This window comes from Oxyura jamaicensis, chromosome 14, assembly GCF_011077185.1.
Source record: "Oxyura jamaicensis isolate SHBP4307 breed ruddy duck chromosome 14, BPBGC_Ojam_1.0, whole genome shotgun sequence".
NCBI classification, from domain to species: domain Eukaryota; kingdom Metazoa; phylum Chordata; class Aves; order Anseriformes; family Anatidae; genus Oxyura; species Oxyura jamaicensis.
Window position 1 is genome coordinate 10,743,602 of NC_048906.1, and position 26,939 is coordinate 10,770,540.

At 37.1% G+C, this 26,939-nt stretch overlaps 1 protein-coding gene across 10 annotated transcripts in view; it reads right to left on the bottom strand.

The window, feature by feature from the left end:
- Nucleotides 1–638: 638 nt before the first annotated feature.
- The window catches only part of KATNIP (katanin interacting protein), a 68,424-nt gene continuing 42,123 nt past the window's right edge, over nt 639–26,939 (bottom strand). For 8 of the 10 annotated variants that reach the window (XM_035339964.1, XM_035339962.1, XM_035339960.1 and 5 more), the window contains 12 exons: nt 26,230–26,438; nt 22,180–22,255; nt 20,501–20,678; nt 18,204–18,369; nt 14,015–14,172; nt 13,683–13,747; nt 11,742–11,852; nt 8,890–9,029; nt 6,330–6,431; nt 5,563–5,720; nt 4,395–4,483; nt 802–2,432 (listed from right to left, as the gene is read on the bottom strand). In XM_035339964.1, coding sequence (XP_035195855.1) covers nt 2,377–2,432; nt 4,395–4,483; nt 5,563–5,720; nt 6,330–6,431; nt 8,890–9,029; nt 11,742–11,852; nt 13,683–13,747; nt 14,015–14,172; nt 18,204–18,369; nt 20,501–20,678; nt 22,180–22,255; nt 26,230–26,438 — 1,508 coding nt within the window. In that variant the 3' untranslated portion in view covers nt 802–2,376. Of the gene's footprint in view, nt 694–801; nt 2,433–4,394; nt 4,484–5,562; nt 5,721–6,329; nt 6,432–7,968; nt 8,032–8,889; nt 9,030–11,741; nt 11,853–13,682; nt 13,748–14,014; nt 14,173–18,203; nt 18,370–20,500; nt 20,679–22,179; nt 22,256–26,229; nt 26,439–26,939 lie in introns of those variants that run through there. The other 2 variants (XR_004754684.1, XR_004754685.1) reach the window with 2 other exon arrangements.

The window sequence follows — 26,939 nt, forward strand, 5'->3', positions numbered from 1 at the left end:
AGGAAGGAAGTGATCAGCCACCTCTCTCAAAGTACAAGCCTCTACTTTTGCACATTCTTGCAGTTACAGATCATGAGGACTGGCCCATGAACATGTCCCAACAAGGACACCTGTTAATTCAGTTTCCAAAAAACCATCGCCATTATTCTCTACTGAATACAAGGCTTGATGGTGATGTAGCAGAGCCAGCAAGTAGAAGAGAGCAGCCTTAAAATACTTCCCATTTTGAGATTACAGCATTGTTCAGGACCCATTTGAGATTGACCAAGTATTTTGCAAAAAAAAAAAAATAAATAAAAAAGTAAAAAAACTGGAGCCTTCAAAAAATTAAAATCCTGGAGACAGCATTAGGGTTGGAAAACCACTGTCTGTCCCATAGGATTTGATATGCTCTGTAATCAGATACAGAGAAGAGGGGTCAGCACAGAAAATTCTCTCCCCCTTAGACCCAATTATCTGAATATTCAATGCAATTTTCTTAGAAGAACAGACAATGTGACAGGCCTCATCTCACCTGTATGGCAAATCTCTGATAATTCCTTATGTCTTATAAAAAAATAATATTGCAATAGAATCTCCTCTTCCAAGCATGTATATTTATTATCTGTTCTTAGCTGTACCAATAATGCTTTTTTCGCGCATTATTCTAATTTCACCCTACTCTGATGAGTTGCACTTCCTGTTCTAGATATCCTGGCAACGAAAGGAAGCACTAGTGTTAGAAGATATCCTACAAATTTAATAATTAATACAAATGCTTTTGTGGACAAGAAGCAATTTCATTTCCAGAAAACAAAGCTCTTAAGCAAGCTTTGTGAAAATGTATTTTATTCATATCTTTTACTTTTTAAGCAGGAACAGTTGTCACACTAATAACAATACCAATAATTAAATTCCATAACAACTTCTATTGATATTATAAAGAAATAGACATCTGTTTTACATTTAGCAGTGCTCTGAATTTAGTACAAGAGACATTTTGTTGCTTAATCAATACACAAAAATCCAGGAACTGCATTGCTATCTTCAGTCTTTACAGCTCAGCCAACAACAGCTAAGTATTTTACAAGCAAATATACAGACTAACGCACTCCTGACTTACTACAGAAAGGGGAGCAGCACGTTTTGATTCTATATCAGGAGCTGCAATAGTGTATCTCTGATGTATAAAAGCATTTCAGAGCTTTCAGTTCTATCTGGAAACAACAAATGAGTTCTAAATGAGAAAGGTAGAACGTTCTATGACATCTTATAAGAGATGTACAGGTTGTCACCACTGACAAATTTTCAGTGAAAAGCAGATTTGCATAGCTAGAAATCCTGCAGCATGACAATTTGGTTAGAGTTTCTGGTTAAATGACTACACATTCAGGGTATTCTGTATTTTAAAAATGCAGTTCACTCCTTACCATCTGCTAGTTAAAATACATTTACCATTTCTCAAAAGGGTTGATATATTGCTGGCAGCTGGTCTGGTTGGTGCAGTTCAGGGGTACAGCCCCCTTGTTCACGTAACCAAATGCAGGCAAAACTGGAGAAAAGAGCATTGTTCTGTAGCAGGAGAATATGTAGAGTACTACTGGATGGTCCTTCAGAAAAAATATATATTTTTTGCTTTTTTGTGATAGTGAAATAATGAAATAAATGAAAAAAAAAAAAAAACACCAAACAACAACAAAAAAAGCTAGGCATGAGACAGCTGAAACTTCCTTATTAAACCTTGATAAACCCATTTCTGACCTCCATTTTCTAAACAAATCATCACACGTCTGCATGCCCAGTGGAACCTCTGCTGATATCATAAACACTGTCAGCAACTAGAGAGACATTGCATGAAAACAGAGCTGGCATCCTAGACACAGAGAGGTAACAAGTATTTCTTCTAAGTGCATTTCCCAAAGAACTACTTACAGGCTACTTCATCAGTAACAAAGCAGACACTTCCTTCTAGTGTGAAGCTTTGCAACCAACTAGCTAGGATTTCAAAGTTAAAGCTTAAGAAATACTCTGAAAGACCTCATTATACCATCATGCTTCATGCAAGTTCTTGGTACTTTGCAGGAACAGTTGTCAGTTAGCAGTGAGGTTCTCACTCATTCCTATATGTTTCTTCCTCTGTGGATTTTCAATTAAGAGAGGGGAGAAAATTCAGACAGTGTAGATAATAACAATAAAAGAACCAGAAAACTAAATTCATGCTTTAAATTTCATTACTGAAGAAAATTCTCCTTTAGCAAATAAAGCTTCCTCTCATAAGACATGAAGCAGTTCAGAAAACACAGAATAACTTCCACTTAGATGATGCGTATCTTGGAGAGCTAGATGACACGTATCTAGGGCTGGATGTATTCAGGACTTTCCAGCCACCATCCCATGTTATCTCTTCCTCCTCTGCAGTCCTTTTTCACATATGCAGGTTTTGGGACGCAAAGCTGTTAAGGAAAATTAAATGCTGTTTAAAGAGTGTTCCTGTATTAACAATGAAGTCCCAGACTAAAAAGAGGAAGAAACATCTCCATTTCTATATCCACCTCGGAATAAAAGCTAAGCTACTCTTTTCAGTAATATATCTTACATTGACAGTGAGTGATGCCAAATACTTCCTTGTAGAAAAGACGACCTGAGTGACAGAATATGGAACGGTATCCAGCTGAATCGGGGTGAGGAATTAATTTAATTCATTACTCTGTTTCTCAATGGAGGCTGAAGAGCATTTATAGATACACACACACGTTTTGGTCCCAGAACTGACCACACAGGGGCTCAGAAAAGAAGGCAGAAGTCAAATCAGGTCATATGTGAAGTAGTGGCAGAACAGCACTAACTGTGGTTCCATTTCAGAGCACAGAGCTCTAATGCTAGCTCTTTCTTGTGGATCATCCTCTCACCAACATTTTGTTTTACAATTTTACATGAGTGATCTGGCTTCAGAGACTAGATGGGATTATCACAGGTTTGGGATTATATTTAGGGAATAGGATGGATATAGAAGAAATAAAGGAAGACAAGGGATGGGGCAACAAGGTGAGGTAGAAAAGCAACATCTGAAAGCAATGCTGGCAAAATTACTTCCATCTTTCAACAAAGAGGATGGCCTGACTCCAAAGACATCAGGAAAATCTTTCCCCCCCCAAAAAAAGTCTTATGTAATCACTTTTCTGGGGAACTTGGTCTGAACTCAACGTTGGCCCTGTTCTAATCAGGAGGTTGGACAAGAGCCCTCCCTGAGGTCCCCTCCAACCCAAATTATTCCATCACTAATTGTTGAATTAGTATTATTAACCCCTGTGGCTGATACCAGTAAGTACTATAGAGGTGACAGTGGACAGAAGTCAATAGGCAATCCTCAACAGATAACCTCACTTAAGAGATGAGGACTGGCCCATCTTTAGGTGGCAAAAAAGGCCTTCTCTTTCCTTAATATCTGGACAACAGATGTGACAGCAATGGCAATGATACCCTATAGCTTGTAAAAGTATAGCTATGTCTGCACTGCAACCCAGGATGTCATTACTACAGACACAGATATGTGCAAGGTACTTTTGACGCAGCTAGTGCTGATGTATTAATACTTTGAAGATATATTTGCACTGGCGACAGCACTTCAAATTCTTTTACAGAATTGCTACTAAAAGCCATCAAATAATTATGAAACACTTTTTAGAGAAACTATCTAGAGAAATTGTCCTGGTTGGGGGAGAAAAACAATCGTGAGTATACCAGCTTGGATGAGAATTTGTAATGTATTTAGGGTGCTACCCCATATAATTTACAATGACAGGGACTCTTCAGACTATAAACACAATCTACTATTCCTCCTTGGGGAAGAAAAAAAGCAAAACAAAACTACAAAAAAAAATGGGCTCTTTAGTTATCACTTTATAAGACAAAAGACTAACAAGACAGACAGTGGGAGGAATAAGGTCAACTCTTTTTCATCCCTGTTCCATTTATCGTGATTTTGGATTTGCTTGAGGAACAACAAGCAAGTAGTTCTAGGACACATATGCATCATCTCTAAAGCTGCTTAAAAGGCCAGTGGGGATGCAACAAGCCTATTACTCCAAAAGCTATCTTTGGACCTGAACTATAATACTATTTTTCAGTTTACCTTAAGTCCGTTTCTTTCCTGAGGACTTCTGTTTATGTGTTGGTATAAGCTACAACTACATGCCACATAGGCCATTGATTTATTTCATTCACTTTCAGAGTTAGATACAGAATAAAAACCCATCAGAGTATGACATTCATGTTTGCTTTTTCCTAAGAAAATGTAGAGCTAAACATACAAAGTGTAAGTCTTCCCATTTTTCCCAGCTTAGATCTTTAGCAATGTTTAGTACCCATACTGTCTTTCTAGAAAATTAAAAGAAAATTGTAAAGACAGAACTAACCTGGATCAGCCACAACCTGTTTTGTTTTGCTGTTTGTGATAATCTGATTTTCATTCATCATTCGTACATCCTGATCTCCCATATGATTGCTGAAAAGATTAAAGTAAGTACAATAACCGAAATAATCAACATTTTGTAAGGCTATGATTGTCATGGAAAAGGTTACCAAATAAATTACTTAGGTTCAGGAGACTTAAATATATATATATATATATATATATATATACAAAAAACAAAACAAACCACCACCAACAAAAAAAAACACTGAAGCACAAACACATAATGAGACTATATAAAAAGGCAAGGCATTCTGTCTGCATCTACCTGAAGTTTTTTGTTTGTTTTTTTGCCAATTTTAACTAGTGGCATATGTAGAAATAGGCACACATTCAAATATAAACATAAAATTCATGCTACAGTTTTCTTGCCTGCCTACACAGCTTAAACCACAACAACCAAAGAGAGATTTTACATTAGTGCTGTACAAAGAGGGTATAAAATCCCTATATGGAACTTAACGTTATTTTGTAATGTTGATAAAGTATTACTTGAAAAATTCCTGCAATATTCATTTGTGATAAATTTTGTTTACAGTCTGCCACAGAATTTTAAGACTTTTTTATGTGAAAGAAACAATAAATTCAAAGTTAAATTAAATTACAGGAAAAAAAATGTAAAGAAAACAACACTAACATCTCCCTTTCACACAGATGAAAACAAAAAATCCATGCCTTTGATTTTTTTCTTTTCTTTACAAATACTACACAGAATAGAATCACAGAATATCTCCAGTTGGAAGGGACCCATAAGGATCATCAAGTCCCTCCAATCTCCTCCCCCCAATATAATATCATTGGGATTTATTATTTCTTCTCTAAGGAGACCTAGCTTCTTTAATTTGTCTTTATTATCAAAGGCTGCCATGAAAACACATTTAAATATGAATCAATAACCCTAATAAATGCTAAAAAATGCTTAGAAATAAAGCTAGAGCTAACATTTTTATCCTTTTATTAAAAAACGACAAAAAAAAACCTAATGTTTATTAACCATTAAATGGGGTTGAATATGCTTTATAGGGAATTTTTATACCTATTTGTGTACTCCTAACATTAGTCACAAAAACATTTTTTGAAAACACTCGTCTGGTCAAGACCCACCCACATACCTAATAACACTTCTCTTCTGATGGCAAATCTTTTCATCATCTGTAAAGAGAACGGTATGGTATGGGACCACTGGGTCACAGGTTGGTAGGATGCCTGACACGACATGATTCACCATATCCAGAATCCCATTGTACACAAGCAAGTCATCCACCAGAAGCTAAAGATATTAAAAAAAAAGAAAAAGAAAAAGAAAAAAGATTTTTAAAAAATCTAGGAATCACTTTCAGTAGTCCTCTCAATAAAATCACTAAAAACCATTTTGCAATCATTACTTTAGTTTTTGTCTGCCTAAATTTCCATTTTGTTTCCCCCCTTACCTCTACCCCAGTTTTTGTCTTTTTATTAATATATCTAATGAAGCTTTCAAAAAGGTACTCAAAAGGTATTTCATGCTTTATGTAATTGCCCTTCTATTAACTGGAGCAAATCACTCTTAAATCTAGCAATTAATGAATCTCAACTCACTTCAGCTGTCTAAAACCTTTGTTTGTGGTATTACACTAGTATTATAGACCTGTTCTATAGTTACTAGAGAAAGAAAAGCATTATTCTATTTTAAAACAATTATCTAATTATTAAAAACATCTGATAATCAGGACATGTGACTTGCAGAGGTTAATCATTTTAATATTAAATACAGTATTAAATGATATAAATCCCTTTCTTTGAGATTATATATAATCACACTGAACGAAACTGAAAAAAGTACAGAAATCATAGCAAGGTGATTCACCAAAAGAATAACAAGGCATACAAAATTACTTACACCGAATTCCTTCACACCTCTCTGAGGTGTTTTGGCATAATTCCATAACTTGATCATTGAAACAGTAGTAGGTACATCAAAAATAACATATACCCTATTCACCTGCAAAAGAGAATTCATTTATATTTTAGACTACAAATCCCCCAAAGAAAAGTCTCATACAAATTTCATCAAAATTGGTCTGCATTTAAAGAGATATAGCTAAAGGGCAGGAAACTGATAAGGATTTACGTTCAGCTATCATCTCTGTTGATAATTCACAGATGTTGCCTCTTTTTCAGAGCTGCCCTCTCAAATGTACATTAACTCAGAAGATGACATCTGCATTTGAGTTTGTCATTCAGGACTGCTAATAATTTGGGAAAAGGGTAGAGAGACACTTTAATGAGTATTACATCAACAAAACGCAGATATGGGTTTCAGCATGAGACAAGCTGGCTATGAACGGAATCCATCTTCCTACTTGCAACACTATAATTTCTCATATATCCCAACAAAACTCTAACAGAAGTTGTGCACCCCACACAAGTTGCAAAAACGGGTACACAGTCAACTCTACTAATGCTTGCCAAATAATTATTGCTTGAGATACTGTTCATTTTATCTTCAAGTAACATCAATATCAAGATGTTAATAACACAGATTAGGCCACGGGAAACAAACCTTGCATATTACAGCTAGTTCTATGCTATTCCTTTTATGAGTTACTATATCAACTTTAGGCCAATGTATCTTATGTTTCCCCTCTAGCATCCTCTGTAGTCTTAACCCTTCAATGCTTTGTAGAAGATATTGTTATTTGTATTAACTCACTATGTATTTTTTGTACTGAAGGAAGAGAGGTATATGTGGTCAATAAAGCTGCTTTTACGCATGCTTTTCCAGGAGAAAATTTGGGCTAAAATGTCCAAAGACAATTGTTAATGTCATAGAAAATGAAAAATTTGATGGAAAATGCATTCAAACAAACAAATATCAGTAAAAGGGTAACAAAGAATTCAAATCAAACTTATGTTAGAAATAAATCTCCAAAATTTTAGGAGTAGAAAGGAAGATAAATTTGGAAAGGGAAAGAATATATGCCATCATATAATTTTTTTCCTAAAGGTTTCAAATTTTCCCATGTAGCAAAAAGTTAATTCAGCTTTCTAGACTAGGAATGTTTCAAAGCAAGCTAACAATGCGGATACACAAGACTTGGTTCAGCATCCCAACTACGGACAATGATCATTAATAGGCTGCTTGCTTAATCCATTTGTTGGATTTGCAGCCAAACCATGGAAGATGGCAGAGAGGAAAGAACTATATGGATCTTGAAAAGGTATCACTTGCTACAGCTTAAGTACAGAAAGGGCTATTACACTGCTTACTTGTCCCTCCTGCGTATCACATATTAGTGTCAAAAAGGGTAAATGGATAATATCTATAATACTTTGGTGCGAGACATGATGACACAAAAACATTGTATGAATCTGTGCTAGAACCTCAGGCATTATTTTCCTTTTGCCAAAATTATATAATCTCTGCAATTATGTTTTTATAAGGACATTAACACATGTCAGACATGCAAACTCAGATGGTTGTCAAATCAACCATTCACAATGCTACAATGGGTATCTGTGTATCCCGAGTTAATTACCAGGTTCAAGATGTGGGATCTAGACCCTAGGAACCTCAGGCATTACACAGAACTTCCATTTTCCTAAGAAACACAAGCAGTCAGTATTCCCAAGTATAATTAAAGTTTTATCTTAACTATACCCACTGCATTACATCATCAAATAATATATGAATTATTTTCAAAACTGACTTAATTCTTTGCTTACAGTAGTCTAAATAAATAACTGTAGTATATGCAGTAAGGATTTTTCCAACACAGTAAGCTAAAGCACATCACACTTTAGGTTTACATTTTATTACTTTTGAAATCTGTCCTCTAAGAAACACATCATAACGATGTCCAAAACAGCCCCATGCAAAAATGTTCTCTCCCAAAACAAAGTCAGAACCCACCTAAGTTTATCTGCTTTTCCTGTTTAGATATTTGGTACCCCATATTTCAAACATGCTGCTTCTAAAAGGCTCAATCACTTGGGGCTTTAGGACATGAAATACTATGCCTGTCATGTCTGATTTATGAATTTGAATTTAAGACAGATAATGAAGTTTAAAGAAATTCTAATTACTGTAACAAAATTTATTGCCTTTTGCAAAAATGGTTTACAATTTTAGTACATTCCCACCTGAAAGGCGTTTACTGCACAAAACGCACGTTAAGCTCTTTTACCAGTAATATTACCAGAGTAGCTGATAAAAACATCTATGCTCTATAAATTATTTTACTGTTGCATCATGGAAATAACAAGGAAGTTACAAAGCTAGGAGATCTATACCGCTGCTATCTGTTCAGTGAAGAGAAAGTGGAATAAAGAGAATGTCTTCTGAAAGGTAGCCTAGTTATATCAAATTTACCTAAAGATTATGTATGTTTTCCCTTTCTTTTATGCTTCTGGCAACATCTGTGCACATCACTAGAATAGAATGAAAAGGGAAAATGTACCAAACCAGGAAGAACTGGTGCAAGCCACATATGTCTGCCATCGGTTGTGTTATTTACTCCGTCAATGAGTTTGTCTGGAGTTCGGATATCTCCAGATACATCTTCCAAAACATTGACACTATCTGGAAAAGCAGCAATATCTGGAAAAAAAAGCTTTAAGTTTGAATAACTGTAAAGGACATTTCAGAAATAACAGGTTTAAATGTTCATGCTTGCTCTTCCAGACTCCATGAGCAAGTATTCTACAATAGAGCAGTAAAAATTATAAAATACTTCAAGTAGGAGTATACTTAGGTAGCTGAGGAACTTGAGAATACATTTTTAAAAGCAGTAAAACTCTTACAGATTCTGGCATTCAAAATTATGTTTAAAATAGGAAGAAATTAACGAGCTCCATTTCATTTCTTTTAAAGTACATCTTCACAACTTCATCAATAAAGTTCCCTTATCAGAAATAGGCACTTCCCAGGTGTTGTTTTATCTATTTATTTTGTGACAAAGCTCTGCTTTTTTAGCACAAACATGTAGAAACACGTATGAAAGACACCTTAAGAAAAGTATCCTTGTAGGATCCTACATTTTTCTGAAGTTCCTCAATACTTCCGATAAAAATCATTAGCTGTCTAATAAGGCCTTCTTTCATTTATTTGAGAGGGAAAGATTAAACCTTCTATAGGCTTTCTGTATAACTAGACTTTGTAAGAGAATGCTTCAGTTTAAAACATATGTATGTTAAAGACATGCAAAGAAATGTGGATGGATGGCATTGTCTTCAGAATTATAAGTCCCTAGCAAGCGAGTTTGATGGACAATAGTTTCCCCATGTTTTGCTTTCTAGAAGGCCAGAGTCTCTATGTATTTATAAGGAATTTAAGAAATAGCACAGAAATGACTCAGCTATTTAAGAAAAGCTTGCTTCAGACTTGGTAGCTGAATTAGCACATGCACTGTACTGAGACAGATGTGCTTTTTTCTGGGATCCTAATATATCCAAGAAACACAGCTGTACAAGCAGAAACAGGTGATTATTCCAAACTAGTTGTGCTATCTTTACCTGGCATTGTAAATGCATACAATAAAGACATACTGTAATGCCATATAATTTAAGTTAAAAATCCCCTGATCTTAAAAACAAACTATTAACACTTCAATTTCAAAATGTTTCTTCTCCATCACAGGTTTGGAGATTTCAAGTTCATTATGCACCATACAATAAATAAATAAAAACGTTGCTCAGAAAAGAACCTTGACTTTTTTCACTGTAATCTCTATTTATAAGGTAATAAGGATCTGTTGAGACATACAGTTCACACAGCATCCATGTTTTTATCATTTTTAGTTGATTAAGAAACACTGTTTTTACAATGTGATTGAACAACATCAGTTCTATAAGGGGGTATACACTTCTAGCTCTTTAAGATTCATAGAACCAGAGAATAGTTTGGGTTGGAAGGGATCTTTAATCATCATCTAGGTACAACCCCACTGCCATAGGCAGGAACACCTCCCCCCAAGTCCAGGCTGCACAAATCCCATCCAGCCTGGCCTTGAGCACTACCAGGGATAGAGCTTCTCTGGACCAGCCAGTATCCAGCCACCCTCATGGTAAAGAACTTTTTCTCAATATCTATTCTAAATCTTCCCCCTTTTAGTTCAAAACTATTACCTCTTGACCTATCGCTACACACCCTGGTCTCTCCTCATCCTCCTTGTATGCCCCCTCTAAGTATTGGAAGGCTGCAGTAAGGTCTCCCTGGAGCCTTCTCTTCTAGAGGCGGAACAACCCCAACTCTCTCCGTATCTCTTCACTGGAGAGGAGCCCCAGCCCTCTGATCATCCTTGTGGCCTCTGCTGGACCTGCTCTCTAACAGCTCCCTGTCTCTTGTGCTGGGGCCCCAGAGCTGAACGCAGGGCTCCAGGTGTGGTCCCATGAGAGCACAGCAGATGGGGAGAATCCCCTCCCTTGCCCTCCTGGCCACTGTACTTTTGATGTGGCCCAGGATACAGGTGACTTTCTGGGTTGCAAGTGCACATTGCCAGCTCATGTCAGGTTTTTTCGTCTACCAGTACCCCCACATCCTTCTCTGCAGGGCAGCTCTCTACCCATTCATCACCCAGTCTGTACTGATGTTTGGGATTGCCTCGACCCAGGTGCCAAAAGCTTGCACTTGGCCTTGTTGAACTTCATGAGGTTTACACCAGCCCACCTCTCAAGCCTGTCACGGTCCCTCTAGTGGTCAGCTGCACCACTCAACTTCATGTCATTCACAAACTTGCTGAGGGTGCACTCAATCCCACTATCCATGTTGAAGACATTAAACAGTACCAGTCCCAATACAGAATGCTTAGGGACACCACTCCACCTGGTCTCCACCCGGACAATGACACGTTGACCACTACTCTTTGGATGTGGCCATCCAGTCAATTCCGTATCCACCAAACAGTCCATCCATCAGATCTATGGCTCTACAATTTAGAGACAAGGATGTTGTGTAGGACCATATCAAAGGCTTTGCACAAGTCCAGGTAGATAACATCAGTTGCTCTCCCCTTGTCCACCAATGCTGCCACTCTGTTGTAGAAGGCCACCAAGTCAGTCAGGCATGATTTCCCCTTTGTAAAGTCGTGCTGGCTGTCTCCTATCTCCTCCCTGTCTTCCATATACCTTAACGTGGTTTCTAGGTCTACAGGCTCCATAAGTTTACCAGCTACAGAGGTGAAGCCAAATTTAGTTGATATAGAGTGCTGAAGTGCAACTCTTCAGTGGCCCTGATTACCATGAATCTTTCAAATGTGTCCTTCATTCCATCTATTGGCTACCCATGGAACACTGAATCAAATTCAAAGGATACTATTTTCAGTTAGTAAGATTTGGTCTCCATGTTCATTGAACAGCTCCAGACCATTCAAACCAATGTAGTATGGATCACCCCAAGTTGTCAAAAGCTGAAACTGAAAAACAACTGAAAAGCAAAGAGCTATTAAGGAAAATTTTGATGCTGATACTTTATCCTAACAGAACATTTATCTTGCACTTTCCAAACTGACCGTGCAACACACATCTCAATGTTAGACATTCTCATCTGCAGTGTATGAGATGCTTCTGATACTAGCAGGACTGTTTAGCTGAATACCAAAGTAGGCTACATATTTATAACACAGATTCACAGCTCTGGAAACCTGATTACTTTGGATGCTGCCACCTTATCTCAGTGTAAAGGAGTTGGAGAGATACAAGTTGTGCCATGCTTTTTGGCACCAAGTTTGGATGGCAGCTGGTTGCCAATTCTCTTTACAACTGGAGATACAGTCTGACAGATTAGTCAGGTCTCCTTGACACCACAGAATTTGCATTTCCTATTCAAATCCAAAAATTTCTGTTTGAAATGAAGAAAAGCTTTTAAGAAAATAATCACAATTCATCTTTGTTTCCAGCAGTGGCCAATACCTAATGCTTTCATAAAAATATAAAATACTTAAGAAACATTAGTAGACAGATATTGTAGAGTATGCAGCCATCAAGAATTTCTTTTTAGTCCCTAAAAGAGCGACTTAATCCCTGAGGAAGGAAGAGGTTTTTTTTAATACTCTCAATACACATTATAACAATCCTAACTCTTCTTACTGTCTATAGAAGTCCAATCATTCATGATCCTTGCTCTTTGAAGTGACATCTTGTAGCAACAAGTTACACTATCTAGTTATAATATGGGTGAAAAACGTATTGTTCACTCCAGACTTTACTATGTCTTAAACCCCTGTGAATAAACTATATTATTTTCAGAGAAAAAGCCTGTCATTTCTAATACTGATAATACACACACAAAAATGAAAATCTGCAGTTGGAACAACTACATAAAAGTCTGTCTACTTACATTCACATATGCTTATGTATGCTCTTCTTGTAGATGAAGAATTAATGATTTTTTATTATTGTTATTTTATCATTGTTTATTTTTAAGTGTGTGACCTTCCTCATTATATATTGCAACTTATTAACACCACAGGTCTTATCTGGAGGCTTTATTGCCTTTCTACATTTTCTGAATACACTTTGCTTGGTTTTGAATTACATGAGTGATAACTGGCCAGCAAATATGCCCCTTCATTGAATGGCAGAAAATGTAATAAGAGTGTGTGCTGTCCGTTTCTCTAGTGGAGCACCTATTTTTCTCTTTCCTCTACCCAGCCACTGATTTTCATGAAACCATCAGGAACTTAGTCTTACTGAGACCTCAGTGTCTCTGAACATGGGTAGAATAGCCTAATGGATTTTAAAGGCCTGTCAAGTAGATGGATGGCATGACAGGAAGTAGTATCACAAAAGGCTGTGCTTATTTAAGAAAGCTCAATGTTTCTGGCTTTTTAAACTTAACAAAAATGGAAAAAAATATTACATAGTTCTGGTCAACACAGCCTTAATAAAGATGTAAAATAAGACAAATTCGAAGGAACAGCAGTGAGAACATTCAAAGATACACAGAAATACAGACTACTTCCAGTTTTGACAGGCTGACAGGATACTGTGCTTATGAACCTCTAGCTCTAGCTTGGGTGGATTCCAAAAGGCAGGAAAAAAAGCTACTGGAGCATTTTACTACAGGTGACACATTCATATACCGTGTTTCATTTATTTACTCTTAATTCATACCTTTGTCATCATATTCTTGGTATCTCAGTCATTTCTTAAAGCACCAGAAACTGTTGGATTCAAAACTGTCAGGATTCATTACAACATTACACAGAACACTTGGGATTTATTTACCAAATAAGAAAATGACAGAGAAGGATACAACCACATGGCATTAATGGTGCTTCATAGTCCATACTAGCTTGTTCCATTCTCTTTGAACCAGTCCTGCCAAAATGACCAAGGCAAAAAAGTTTGTATGTACACTCTTGGGTAATTCAGAAAAGAACAGAACAAACCCCAGAAGCTAAGTCAAAACACACACACACACCCCTCTGCCCCCCAGATTATGTCATAGATCGTTCTCTGATCTCAATAAAACACATTATATTTCCATCTAGATGCTACAGATTTGCTTCAGAAGAAAAATACATATAAATATTAAACAGTTAAGAGAAACTACGTGGTGCAGATAATAAAAATATCCTACATTACCTCTTTTGTACCCTATTTATCAGCTGGGGCTGCAGATAGTCAACGAAGAGAATCTCTTGGGCGAAGTCGAAGTGGCAGTTGCCTGGTCCCTTGCGGATAAGAAAGCCCTCCGGTGGGGAGATGCTGTGACCATCCAGCATTACATGGACTACCTTAGCCTTGTTTAAAAAAATAACATAACATAAATCCAATGCAATTGCATTCACTTCTGAGGCTGAAATAATTGTTTCAGTAATTTTGATGCATTTATTCCATTCCTCTGTAGTATCACATCCTTTGGCCTAAACTAGAAGGCACTGGTTGCAACCTATAGTGTGCAATCCAAAGCATCACAGGTGACACTGACTGAACTGTTGAGATTGATGGGGATGGCAGAGGTTGGGGATGAGGGAAGAAGAAAAAGATTAGAAGAGCTCCTCAATTACTGCACCCCCCCGTAGAACTCAGCAAACTGAAGCTTTGTGAGCTGCAGCAGTACACCCATCAGACTGGACAGACCCATCTTTCAAGACAGCGTGTGTCATCTGGGGAGATGGTTTGTTCTCATTGTGCAGCTGAATGCAATGCTAGCTCAGGCCTGACTGAGCTAGCCTTTAAGAAATCATGTAACCTGGTGATCTCTTGAGAGCAGACACTTTTGTGTCTTGATTCCGTTTACAGAAAGGCTGTATTTCACCAGTTCAATTTATCTGTGTGGCAGGTGGGATTTGGACTTTTCCAGGATCATGCAAACTGATGTACCAAGCAGTGCTGGATGTAACCTAGGGACATATAATAAAGAAGAGGTACCTGTATCAGGCAAAACAGATTGAGCCATGTCCACATCACAGATGTATGCGTGCCTGATACAGTCTCTGAAGACTAAACTAAATAATTCAGGCATACTTAATCAGAAGATGAGGGAGTCCTGGCCCCTTCACCCTCTCCCAGTAGCACCATCTGGTGCTGTATGCACGATCCCAGCCACATAACGATTCAGTCATGCACCACCAATTATCACTGCATCTTGCCTTGCAGTATGTTAAATGTAACCTAATGTTAATAACAAGCAGCATTCATTGCACTTAGTCTGTCACTAATTACTGCTTAAGGAAGGAATAATACCTGGAAAAATATAACAAGATGGCCTTATAACTGTCACTACGATTACAGCTTGCTGATTAATGGACTGAATGAGAATGGATTCATTTAGTTAGCAAAAGACAATTTAGTCTAAAGGTAATGTGAGTCAGTTTCCTAATCTCTAGATTTTACACTGACTGATGTCTATATGATAATTCAAGGCTAATTTAATTTTGTATGGAAATATTTAATTTTCATCACCTGTTATTAGGATTTCTATTAAAATATATATGCAGTATTTATAGACATTTAAAATGGGAATTTTAGCTTTCTGAGAACTTAACATTAAGGGTTTTCTGCAAAGCCCATATACTATCAGTTTCCTGATATTCATAATGGTTTTCATATTTTTGCCATTTGTAAACTGTTTTTATTCAGTTATGATTTCATTAAGTTGTACATGTAATAACCCAAAAGTAAAGCTTTTTTTTTTTTTTTTACATAAATATTTATTGATTTGAAAACTTAACATACTGTACTGGACTAAATGAGGCACTCATTTCACTTTCAAAGAGCACAAAGATAAATTAAGAGGGAAAGTTTGTATAAGTACCTAGGAGGGAGGAAATAACTATTTCTGGATTCATCTTTAATAAGCTTGGGAGCAAAAAAGGAAATTTACTTTTTGTATAAGACGTGGTACTGCATGCTACTTTCCAGCTGAATCAGGCTGCCAGGCTAGGAAGAAGCGAAAAATCCACTGAAATACACTTTATTAAGAAACACATATTGAATGGGAAGTCTAGAGACTTAGAGATGAAATCTTACCTATTATACCACAGCTGCTTATATTTATGTGCCCTTTAGAGCCCTCATTTCTAAGTAATTTTCATCATCTGAGAAGGCACTCAACCATCACACACAGCATTTTACAAATCGCATAACAAAGCTTTCACAAGGTAATTTTTCATAGAGCTGGAAATAGCATACAAGCCTTCATTTTGACAGTTCACTGCCATTACCCTCTCATACTAGAGCTGTGAATAGAATCCACCAGTCTACAGCTGCCTAGAAAATCATTATATCTCACATCCAGGGACTGTTTCCTAGAAGAACAGCAATACTTCAGCAAACAAATGTCATGTTGCCCTAGGTTTGCAGTTTAAAACCTCTCTGCTGCAGGGCCCAGCAGATGTCCTGCACCTTCAGTTTTCCAAATAACTTGTCTCATTCATCCTCTTGCAGGATTGGAGGTATTAACTTCCATTTAAATTGTACCCACTAACTTCTATGGGACTTACAGGTGTGCCACTTCCGTGCATATTTTATCGGACCCATCTCTTTTGTCAATCTAGCAAATAAACTGTAAAAACAAACAAACAAACAAAAACAAACAAAACAAAAAAAAAATCAAATCAAAACAAAACAAAACAAAACAAAAACAAACAAACAAAAAAACAGAACTCCTTCCATCCTTTCTGTCTTGGTTTGATCTCCAAAAAAAAATATTCCCCATTAGATCTTAGGAATCTGGCTTTTTTTTTTTTCCTCCATTAATAACTGAGACACACACACAGAAGTAGATTTGATTGGAAAATTCACATTCAAACTTTTCTTCCCTGCTCTGCCTTGGAGAAACTTGGGCTCATAATAGTAGAGAAAAACATTCCACATCACCATTTACAGACAGTTCTTCAGATTGCAATATACATAAAGAATTGCAGAAAAAAATAAGTTTGAAGAGACTTCTGTGTGTCTCCAGTCACAACTATTGCTCAGAGCAGAGCAGCCAGCAAAACTAAATTGGGTTATTCTGGCTCTCATTAAACTGAGTTTTGAAAGCCTCCACCGACCAAGGTCTCCCCATCACTGCATACTGTCCCAGTGCTGTACCGTTCTCATGGGGAAGAGCCCTTTCTTTATGCCCAATCAATTTTACTAAAAGAACTGTATGGTACACAGGTGGATTCACAAACTGTGCAGTGAACAGCAACATATTCTTCATTATCATTACAACAGCATATGTATGTTCTGAGAAAAAGCAGGGAAATGAGTTACAGCCAGACTCAGAATGAGAGCTAGATATAACACTATCTCCAACAGATGTTATTTGCTAGTCAGCTCCAAGAGTTCAGGATAAAAACAAAATTAAAGCAAGCAATTCAGAAAAAGAAGTGAGGAAGTATGTTATACAATTTTAGCTAAACTACATTAGCCAAACTGCTTGAAGATGGCATCTTCAATGAAGATGGCAAACAAATGTTAAGAGTTCTAGAGACTCGCTCCTTCAAAAAGGTAGCATTGATTAATTGGGCTAAAAACAATCCACGTATGACAGCCAAGTATAACTGTGCTGTCCCCAGCTGTTTTCCATTCAACTGCCTGGTAACTACATAGGTTTAATGAACCATAAACTCTATGGTAGTATATACTTGAAAACTGAAAGCAAATTTGAAAATTGCGTGGCATGGCCACAGAGACAGAGCCTTGGTTTCATGATGCAAGTTTAAAGAAGTGTCATTATATTCTTTGTTTTAAAAAGGCACATCAACATCTCTATTTAATGTTTTACTAAACATTACTAGTTAACTAAATAGCTATACAGCTTTTATAATCGATGTACTAAATGGTAACTTTTAAAATGACAGACTTAAGAATAGCAAAGAGCATGAAAACACTTTAAATGACCCCACTGTCAGAGACAACAAAAAGTTTATACGCAGATACTGCTTTCTTTAACTTATCCAAACAGGATTTCTGCTGAAGTGCCCACTGTTCTACCAATCCTTTTATTACAGGAAATGAAGAATCGTATGGTAGGCCTAAATACTGGATAGTGAGAGGATATCACTTCAAGATCATGTATCTTGAAAATAATATGTGCTACTATGTGTCTCTTAGAAAAATCATCTGTGAAGTTTTCTTTAAACTCTTTTTTTTTTTTTCCTCCAGTATTTGCTGTTTGTGGAGACAGAAATGCATTATACCTGCCACAAAACTCAGACTCAGACAATCTAGAAAGATTTATGGCATTCCATTAAGGCAGCTATATTCATTTATCACAGTACCAATTTTCCAATGCACTGCTGTATATTTTTGCTGGCAGTGCTCCTTTTCTTTTACTTACCCCTCTATAGGTATCCTCTGGAGATTTATTATAGTTCCAAAAGCGAAGCCCTGCAATATTTTCAATTTTATAAAAATGGATTGTGAGCAGATGATTTTCTCCAAAAGAGAAGGGAATGAGCCACATATGGTCATCCTCAGCTGTGATATTAGTCCCATCTATTAACCTACGAGGAGAAAAATCCATTAGCTGCAGAAAGGAAAAGCCTGCTTTACTCATGAAAACAAGTGCTTTATTAGGTCTTTTTGTGATTTCCACTTACAGATTCCAGGGCTTTATTATGCCTATGTGCATGAAATTAAAAAGCATAATAAATAAATAAAAAGTAATATACAATCACTGATTTGAAGACCAGGGTGGTAGGGAGGCAGAGGAAAAAATAAAAACTTTTTGTTTAGTTGAGTCTGCTGAGGAATAACAGAAAAATCCTTATTTTTCCCTGTGTGAACGGGTAGAGAAAAGCTAATTTGGTGTCTCTACCAAAATGACCAAAGGCAAAGCTCTAAGGTCCAGATGTGATATAACTTATTAACACAGAACTGTGCCTAGCTTAGCATACCTGGCAGTCTGCAGTGTGTTACTATACGCAACTATATAACGCAACTATACTGAATCTGAGCTGAATGGCTGATGGGTATAGCTCAGAGAAGAAGTGGAGTCTGTTCACATCTTTCATCATGCTCATAGTTAAGCACATTCCTACTTTGTCTTAAATAAATAATCCTACCAATGTGACAATGTCGTCTCATAATACCACAGATGTCAGGCTGACTATATAAATTTCATTCAATTTTTTCCTCATCTTGGAATTCTGACTTCCACCACAAACTATGGCATACAAAGACCGCAAAGGAGAACATGAATTAATTGACCCAGTGTAATTACTTTCGTACACTGCCCTATGTACTTAGTCTTTATTTAAAAGTGTAATAAAGAAGTGGGTATCAGACTTGGCAGTTCCTCACAGAAACAGGTATGAATAAGGACTCTTTTCACAGAGAAACTGAACTGATGAAAAAGATGTAAAACTTGGCTTGGTCCTGAATAGTACACAGGACCTACTCGAAATTTTGTAGTTGAAGAGCACTGAAGTCTACTCAAACTTAACATACTTGGCAGAAAAATCAAAAGAAAAAAATAAAGCCCCTATTTCTTGTGCTAAAAAAGCCTCTTAAATAAAGATGGAGTCTGACAAAAAAAAAAAAAAAAGCAACAAAATGAAATCCTTACACACAACAGACAGAATGTTAAGGGATATCATACTGGAAGCATAGAACAAATCTATCTCACTAAGCAAGACATTAGAAAGAGGCAGGACTTGAAAAAATGGAAGCCAGACTGGCTTATTGGCAGATAAAGAAAGTGTTACAGGCTATCTTTCAACAAAAGTCATGATCAAACAAACTAAATCAACAGGATCATAAACTCTGGAAGGATAAATGCATATGCACAGGCTAAGAAAGGTTATGAAGGCTAGCAAGCAAAAGGTACCATAAATAAAATTCCTCAAATACATCAGAGGCAGAAAGCCTGCCAGAAACTCTAGGATCAACAGATGACCAGGCTGTAAAAAGAATATCCAGAGGAGATAAGACACCTGAGGAAAAGCTAAATTAATTACTTGTGTCTGGGTCCATCATAGTGTATCCAGAACCTCTTCATTATAAGGAATCTCATGGGAAGATTTCTTAGATCTTTAAACTTATGTAAGAGATTTTTGTACATTTCATAATTTGAGAAAGTTTATTTGTCAACGAATAAAACTTCATTGGAATTAAAAGCTGCAGTATTAAAGATCGGCATCTACTCTTACAATTCCCTAATACAACCTCACCTTTCACTAACTTGATGTTTTTCCTTGTAATTATTCAGAAATCCTGCATAAATATTACTGCATATGCATGGACAAATGCTATAGAAGGCATGTATTTCTGCCTGGAACGTGCTTAGCAATGATACCAATCAGGCACATTACCTTCTCCTAACTCAAATATTGTCTTTTGGAAACGTCTCGTTAATTTTTCTACAACAAACTGTTCCTGGAAAGCTTGTGAAATCCAAGAATCAGTAATGAGAGTTTGAAAATCATGTTGGTATTTACATGCGTTAACCTAACAAAAGGTAATATAATTCTGTCATTTTATAAAATTTGATGTAAAGTGCATTTAAAATTGATAAACTCTAAAACTGTTGGTTGATAAAAATATTGAACAGACTCACTGAAACAACAGGCACGAAGGAAAGAAAAAAAAACCCTGCAGAAAATGCTCTGACATTCCACCTCTTTCACTACTTACTTTTCTAATGTTCTGGAATCTCCTGTATACTCTGGAAGATCATTCAAGTCTTGGGGTGAAGCAGAAATCTGTTCTGTACTTATTTTTAATGCTTGACCATTCTTTGCTATCACTTCAAGTCCAGTCAACCCAAGGTAATGAGAATCTCCCCAGGTCATGGTAAAATTCAGTTGCAGGCCTATATGAAAATATACATACAATATACACAAATACATAATTACTAGTAGGAAGTAAGGCACAAAGACTCCAAAACTGAATAATCAGTCTGAACTAGAAGACACTTTCACTAGTATAGAGCCGTCAAAGACACCAAAAACATGACACGAAAGATCTGATAGATTTCTTAAAAGGAAAGATAATAGGAAACCTGGACTGCACAAAGAATTGAAAGTACAAATGTTTTCCAAAACAGAGCACCAATGTAAAATTGCTACTTACAAGTCCAGATCCTCAGTAAAAAATAAAAAAAATTAAAGTACTGTTGGATCAGATGATTTTGAAGGTCTTTTCCTTAATGATTCTATGATTCATACAGTGGGTTAATACAGAATAATTCAGGATAACACATCTAAGAGCACTGCAGTGTTTACATAGGCTGTCAGGAGGAGGAAGGCTTCTTTCTCTGTTATCACTCTAACTAGCCAGCAACCTAGCAATTTACTCTGGGTTGGGTTTGCCACTGCCACTAGTAGCACTAGGGGATCTACTCACTCCATATTGTAACCCACTAACGCATTCTAAGTTCAACTGCTCACCGCCTGGCACAAATGACTGCTGATAGTCTGCATCTGAGCACACTTCGTTCAAGGATCAGACTCAATTACCATCGGCTAGCCGCAGAACCTCACAGTTTTCTTTATTTGGGACAGCGTGGTGGATATAACTGCGACATCAGCAATGCCACCTTGATGCCTGCCTACTTGCCAACAGCTTGAATCCAAGCCATGAATCCTACCATGTATTATCCAATCAAATACCATTTTCTATCACATGCTTTCTAATGAACTAAATCATTTTTCTATAAAGAAGCATGTGTGCAAGCCCCAAGAATTAGCAGTATGCGTATTTTGTTTAAATAATTTTATATGCTGTATTTGGATACTTCTTGGTCTATTTTCAGAGAGCACATCACAGTTTGCTAAAGGCTTTATGCCAGGCCCAAGATCCCAATTTCTCCTGTGCTGGTCAAAGGACCAGGAAATGATACTTCTGGGCCATCCAGAGGTTCACTGGAAAATAATTTAAAGGCCAGAAAGATTTGCTTTTGTACAGGATAAACAGATTGGGTACTTTCAGTAGGGATATAACATTCTGGTCTAGTTTTAACTGTAAGCTTTCTATTGTGAATCTGATCTGAGAAATTCAGACAGTCTAAATAAATATGCGGGATTTGAATAGAATTACTTGGTAATGGACACAGCTATCACAAATCCCATTCAAGGACTACGCAAATGGCTAGTGTTATTTTTGAGATTAAATGCCAGCTGTCACAATATAATGTTCTAAAATCCACGGTAAAAAAAGCCTCTGCCTTATATATTCAATTACTCTTCTTTATTCCAGACCAGACATCTGTCACTGTGTGACTCTGACAATTCAGATTCTCCTTGATAACATGTTGGGAGGGTGAGGGGGTAGGTGTGGAGTGGTGTATGCAAGCAGTCAAAGAAAGAACTTACACTTTCCAGTAAATATTCCTGGCTCCTTGGGTATACATTCAGAGAAAGAGTCTGGCAGAATTACTTGCTTTTGAACCTAAAAAGTAAACCAACAGGTGCAATAAACATGCAATTAAATATACACTTTTTAAGACAGTTCATAAAATATTTGTTTGTTTTACGTACAGCTTTTTGTGTTTCAGTCTCCCTTTGCCTCACCACTCAGGCTGTTCTGCAGACAACAGAAAACATGCCCCAAAACATAAAAGATCACATGCATCCTTACTAAGTCAAGACAACATGTTTGTTGATGTTGTTAGCGCATTTATGAGGTTTCCTAGCGTGGGCTGACTTTTCTTGGAGAGGCTGAAATTGATAAGTCATTCTTACTTATATGCACACTGCCATTAGCAAATGACGACATACTGCATTTGCAACATGTAGCATAAACGTCACAGAGATAAAAAGTTTGGATGGAAGGTAAGACCTCAAAGTGCCGTCACTTTTTTTTTTATTTCCTAGGATCAGAGGGCAGAAGAAATGAGCACCCTTATTTAAAGCATGCATTTGTTCCTTGACAATACTAATTAATAGTTAACAACACAAATTATCAAAGCTGCCAAGGAATATGCTTTTTCCTCATGGATTAAAAAATTACAATCTTTATTTTATTGATTGCCTAACTTGAAATGAAGATGTTTTTCATAAGTACAATAATGGCTGACAGCAACGGATGAAAAAATAAAACCTTTTCACCCCCAGCAGTCAATCCATATCTACTTAGTTTTATTTTTTAAATGGAAGCTGGATCCAAACTAATGGCTCGATGATCTAGGAACATTATTTTAATTGGTCAATAGGCAAGGCAACAAGGTGCATTTCCAGAGAGCATTTCACAAAAACTCCTCAAAGTCCCTGAGTAAGCTAAGCTGCCACAGGGGAAACTCTAAATGATTAAACACCTTGTTTGCAAATAGGAATCAACTGTTGGCTTTGACAATACAGGAAAATGAAAATCCAGGGAAAAAAAAAAAAGAAAAAAAAAAACACAAATGACAAAATTTGCTGATCATACTGAGGCAATTATGGTAGTAAAGACAAAGGACAACTGCAAAGGCTTGTAGATAGACTTTCTTTCACTGAGTGAGGGTGATAAAATAACATATTAATCGTAGATAAATGTAAAAATGCTATGCAGATGGGAAACAATCCTGACCTTAGACATGCAATACTGGGCTTCAAAGTAATAGCAGGTCTGAATGAAATCGTATCATTGCTGTGAGTAGTTCTACAAAAACACCAGCTCAATACTCATTAGTAGTCAAAAAGCCAAATAGGAAATTAGGAGTCTAGACTCATTCTCCATAGTTTCATTCATCATTAGAAGTAGACTTCCTGTCATCCGGAATACACCAAAAGGGCTTACATTATTGCTAAAAAAATAAAAACTGTTCAATGCTTTTCTCCTGCTGTTACAGTCAATTTCTATAGTACAACCACTGACATCCCTAGATCTTCTACAAGTGTTCTCAGACAGCAACATACTTCATGTGGCAGCTAATATCCTTGTGGTAATTAAGTAGATGAAACTGAATCAGAACTGCACACTATAATACATTCACACAGAACCTACAGAGGATGAAAAAAGAGTCTGCTATTGGAGGCTATTTTCTCACAAAACAGTAACTCCATCTTTGATGTCCCATGCCTTTTCCTCAGAACAACTTTCGAAGACCAGCCTGGGAATCAAAATTTGGAATTCTGCTGAATATTAAAACTGCACAGACTCAAGAAAGATACTGCCTTTATGGAATACAGAATAATGCCTTTAATGCCTTCAGATATTTTAAAAGACACCTTTTACCACCTCTCTTCTCCCTCTTCCCCATTTCTTGGCCACTCAGATCCCTCCATTCCACTGGTGCCTGCTATCTTTTCTTCCAGCCTTACTCTAATGTTCTGCTTCAACACTGCCTGTGAACATTGTGATACCTTATGGATAGAACAAAATATTACCCCTGTATAGGAACTGCTGGAAAAGAAATAAAAAACAGTATTACCACGCACCTACCTGACCATACTCTACAGCATCTTCCATGTGAAGAAAAACTAAAAGTATTACATCTTTCTGGGAAGTAAGACATTTATAATTGCCAGTGGCCAAATCAACGCAATAAAAATCCATGACGGGATACTAAACACGTAAGTTAAGTCAATAAAAGTTCTTGTGACACAAACTCCTAAGGATTGGATGAGTGCTCCAGAAAAACATCACTGCATTTTTGCTCTGTTCTTATATTCTGCCTTGATATCCACTACAGGTGACTGTCAGAGTTGGCTCAAGTGCACTCATCACAGGTCTGACCTGCTACAAAAGTTGACACGTTAACTGAAATCATGGGGAAAGACATGGAAGACAAATGACCATACATAATATTTGACAAGAATATAAGATGCTTCAATTAAGAGCTTTTAAAAATTCTGTAATCAGCACAGTAATACACTATCTCAGTCACAGCAAGAAAGGGTTAATGATCAACAGGCAGAGACTGTTCAAGCCCAATATTAGTCTAAATGACAACTCTATGCTGGGGAAGACAAATCATTTAGGAGATTTGTATTATTCTGACAGCATAAGCATCCAGCTAGAAAATATTCATGGTACTAGCAAATACTGAATGACAGGGAGATCAATGGTTCAGTCGCAACAGCTTTTGTTATTCTGTTGCTGATACAGCATGTTTCAGGGTTAGAAAAGGAATAAGAAAAACATCACAGATGAACATCAAAATAAAAAGTAGAGACTCTGAGTAATCACCAGGAAGTCCAGGCCTCCTAAGTTTTTCCAAGGGAAGAGGTCCTGAGTGAATGCTAACAATGAACAAGTAGATCAATAAAAGTCAGGTGAACTTCAATTTTGTGTTCAAGAAATCCTGCACTGCATAAGGTATCTGAACAGTTTAAGATACTGAAAGCAAAGATGGAACCAGAATTACCAGTGGCCGTGTTAACTAGCACTGGAGGATTCAAAGGGTTAGAGTTGCTGCCAGTGTCGTAACATTTTATGTCCTATAAGCCCCCAGGAGAAGAGGTCAAGATAGAACAGGCAGGTATCAACACAGCACGAGGCTCATTAGGAACCATATATTGCAGGGGCACTTCAATTGAACCAGCTGTAATTTTGTTTGATTCAGTTTTGGATCTCCTCACAGATATACAAGTAAGAGTTGCCCCTAGCAAACGATGTCCTCATTGGAGAAATAGCAGGTGCTCATGAATATTCTAAGAAGGTGTAAGACTTGATGGAAAGCGGGTCAGTGACTGAATGATACCATCTTAAGCAGAAAACCTTGAGGATCTTTGCTCAGACACTGGACAGTTGGGCTGGACTGGTATGAGGCAAGACTGCAGTGCCTGAAAATACAGTCCTCTAAGTAGTAAAACACCTACTGTATGAAATAGTAGGGGACATTTTTATGCTACAAAAGGAACACAGAACCATGAAGATGCTAGTCAGATAGAAAAGAGTTAAAAATAAGAAACACTATTATGCCAGATCCTTCCCACCTCAGTTATTTTATTTGTGGAGGAGGAAATAAAGAAGAGTATACTCTGTGTGGAAAACATGGAAAAATCTTTGGTTTGGAGTGACAGGGAACAGAATAAATCATTACAAGACTAAGTGTATGGTCAAAGTCATTGTCAGTGGCATAAACCTTCAGGAGTAACTAAATCAAAAAGAAACCCCTCTAATCTCTACCCAAATAAGTAACATAATACAAAATAAGAAAAGAAATACACACACACACACAATCCAGTATAGCCTTCCTTGTAGTCTTCCTAACCAGAGAAAGCAAAATTTGGAGGCTCTCCTGTACTTGAGAAAAATAATAATAGTAATTATTATTATTATTGAGCTGGTGAAAAAAAACTTCAAAACTTCAATACAGGCAGATAGCTGTATTAGCTTTTCTATCGAGATTTAAGCCAAAAGGGAAATCAGTGCCTCCTACTTCCATGCCATGTTTCAGAAAGACATGTCCATAGAGGTCTGAATGTAGAGGCCCCTACCTGTTGATTCTCTGTTCTTAATCCCGCTTGTGTGAAAGGTCTTTCATCCCCATCCCCATCAGCAGTTGTTGGCCTCTTTAGCTCTTCTTCATATCTCAGGGAGCTGTCATTTTCTGTTTCTCCATCATACATCTCATCATAGCAGAATACAGCTTCAAGAATATCGTCATCAGTAGTGAACAATATAGTATCCCCAAAGTGCTCTGGAGCTGAAGGCAATATACAGAATTAAATAAAGAAACCATACAAAAGAATATATGGAGTGATAAAAACTGTTTTCAGTCTTTTTTTTTTTACATTTAAGTTTGCAGTAGTGTTGAAAGATAATATACAGGGAATAGGTACTGACTACTGATATAATAATTATATTCAATTTCTGGGTGATGAGACACTGAATATGAGCCAGCAGTGTGCCCTGGCAGCCAGAAGGGCTGACCGTATCCTGGGGTGCATCAAGCACGGCATCGCTAGTTGGTCGAGGGAAGGGATTGTCTCGCTCTGCTCTGAGCTGGTGCGGCCTCACCTTGAGTACTGTGTGCAGCTCTGGGCACCACAGTACAAAAAGGACATGAAACTGTTGGAGAGTGTCCAGAGGAGGGCTACAGCTTACTCATGAGGGGGAGTGGAGGGGCAGGTGCCAATCTATGCTCTTTAGTCACCAGTGATAGGACCCGAGGGAATGGAATTAAGCTGCGACAGGGAAGGTTCAG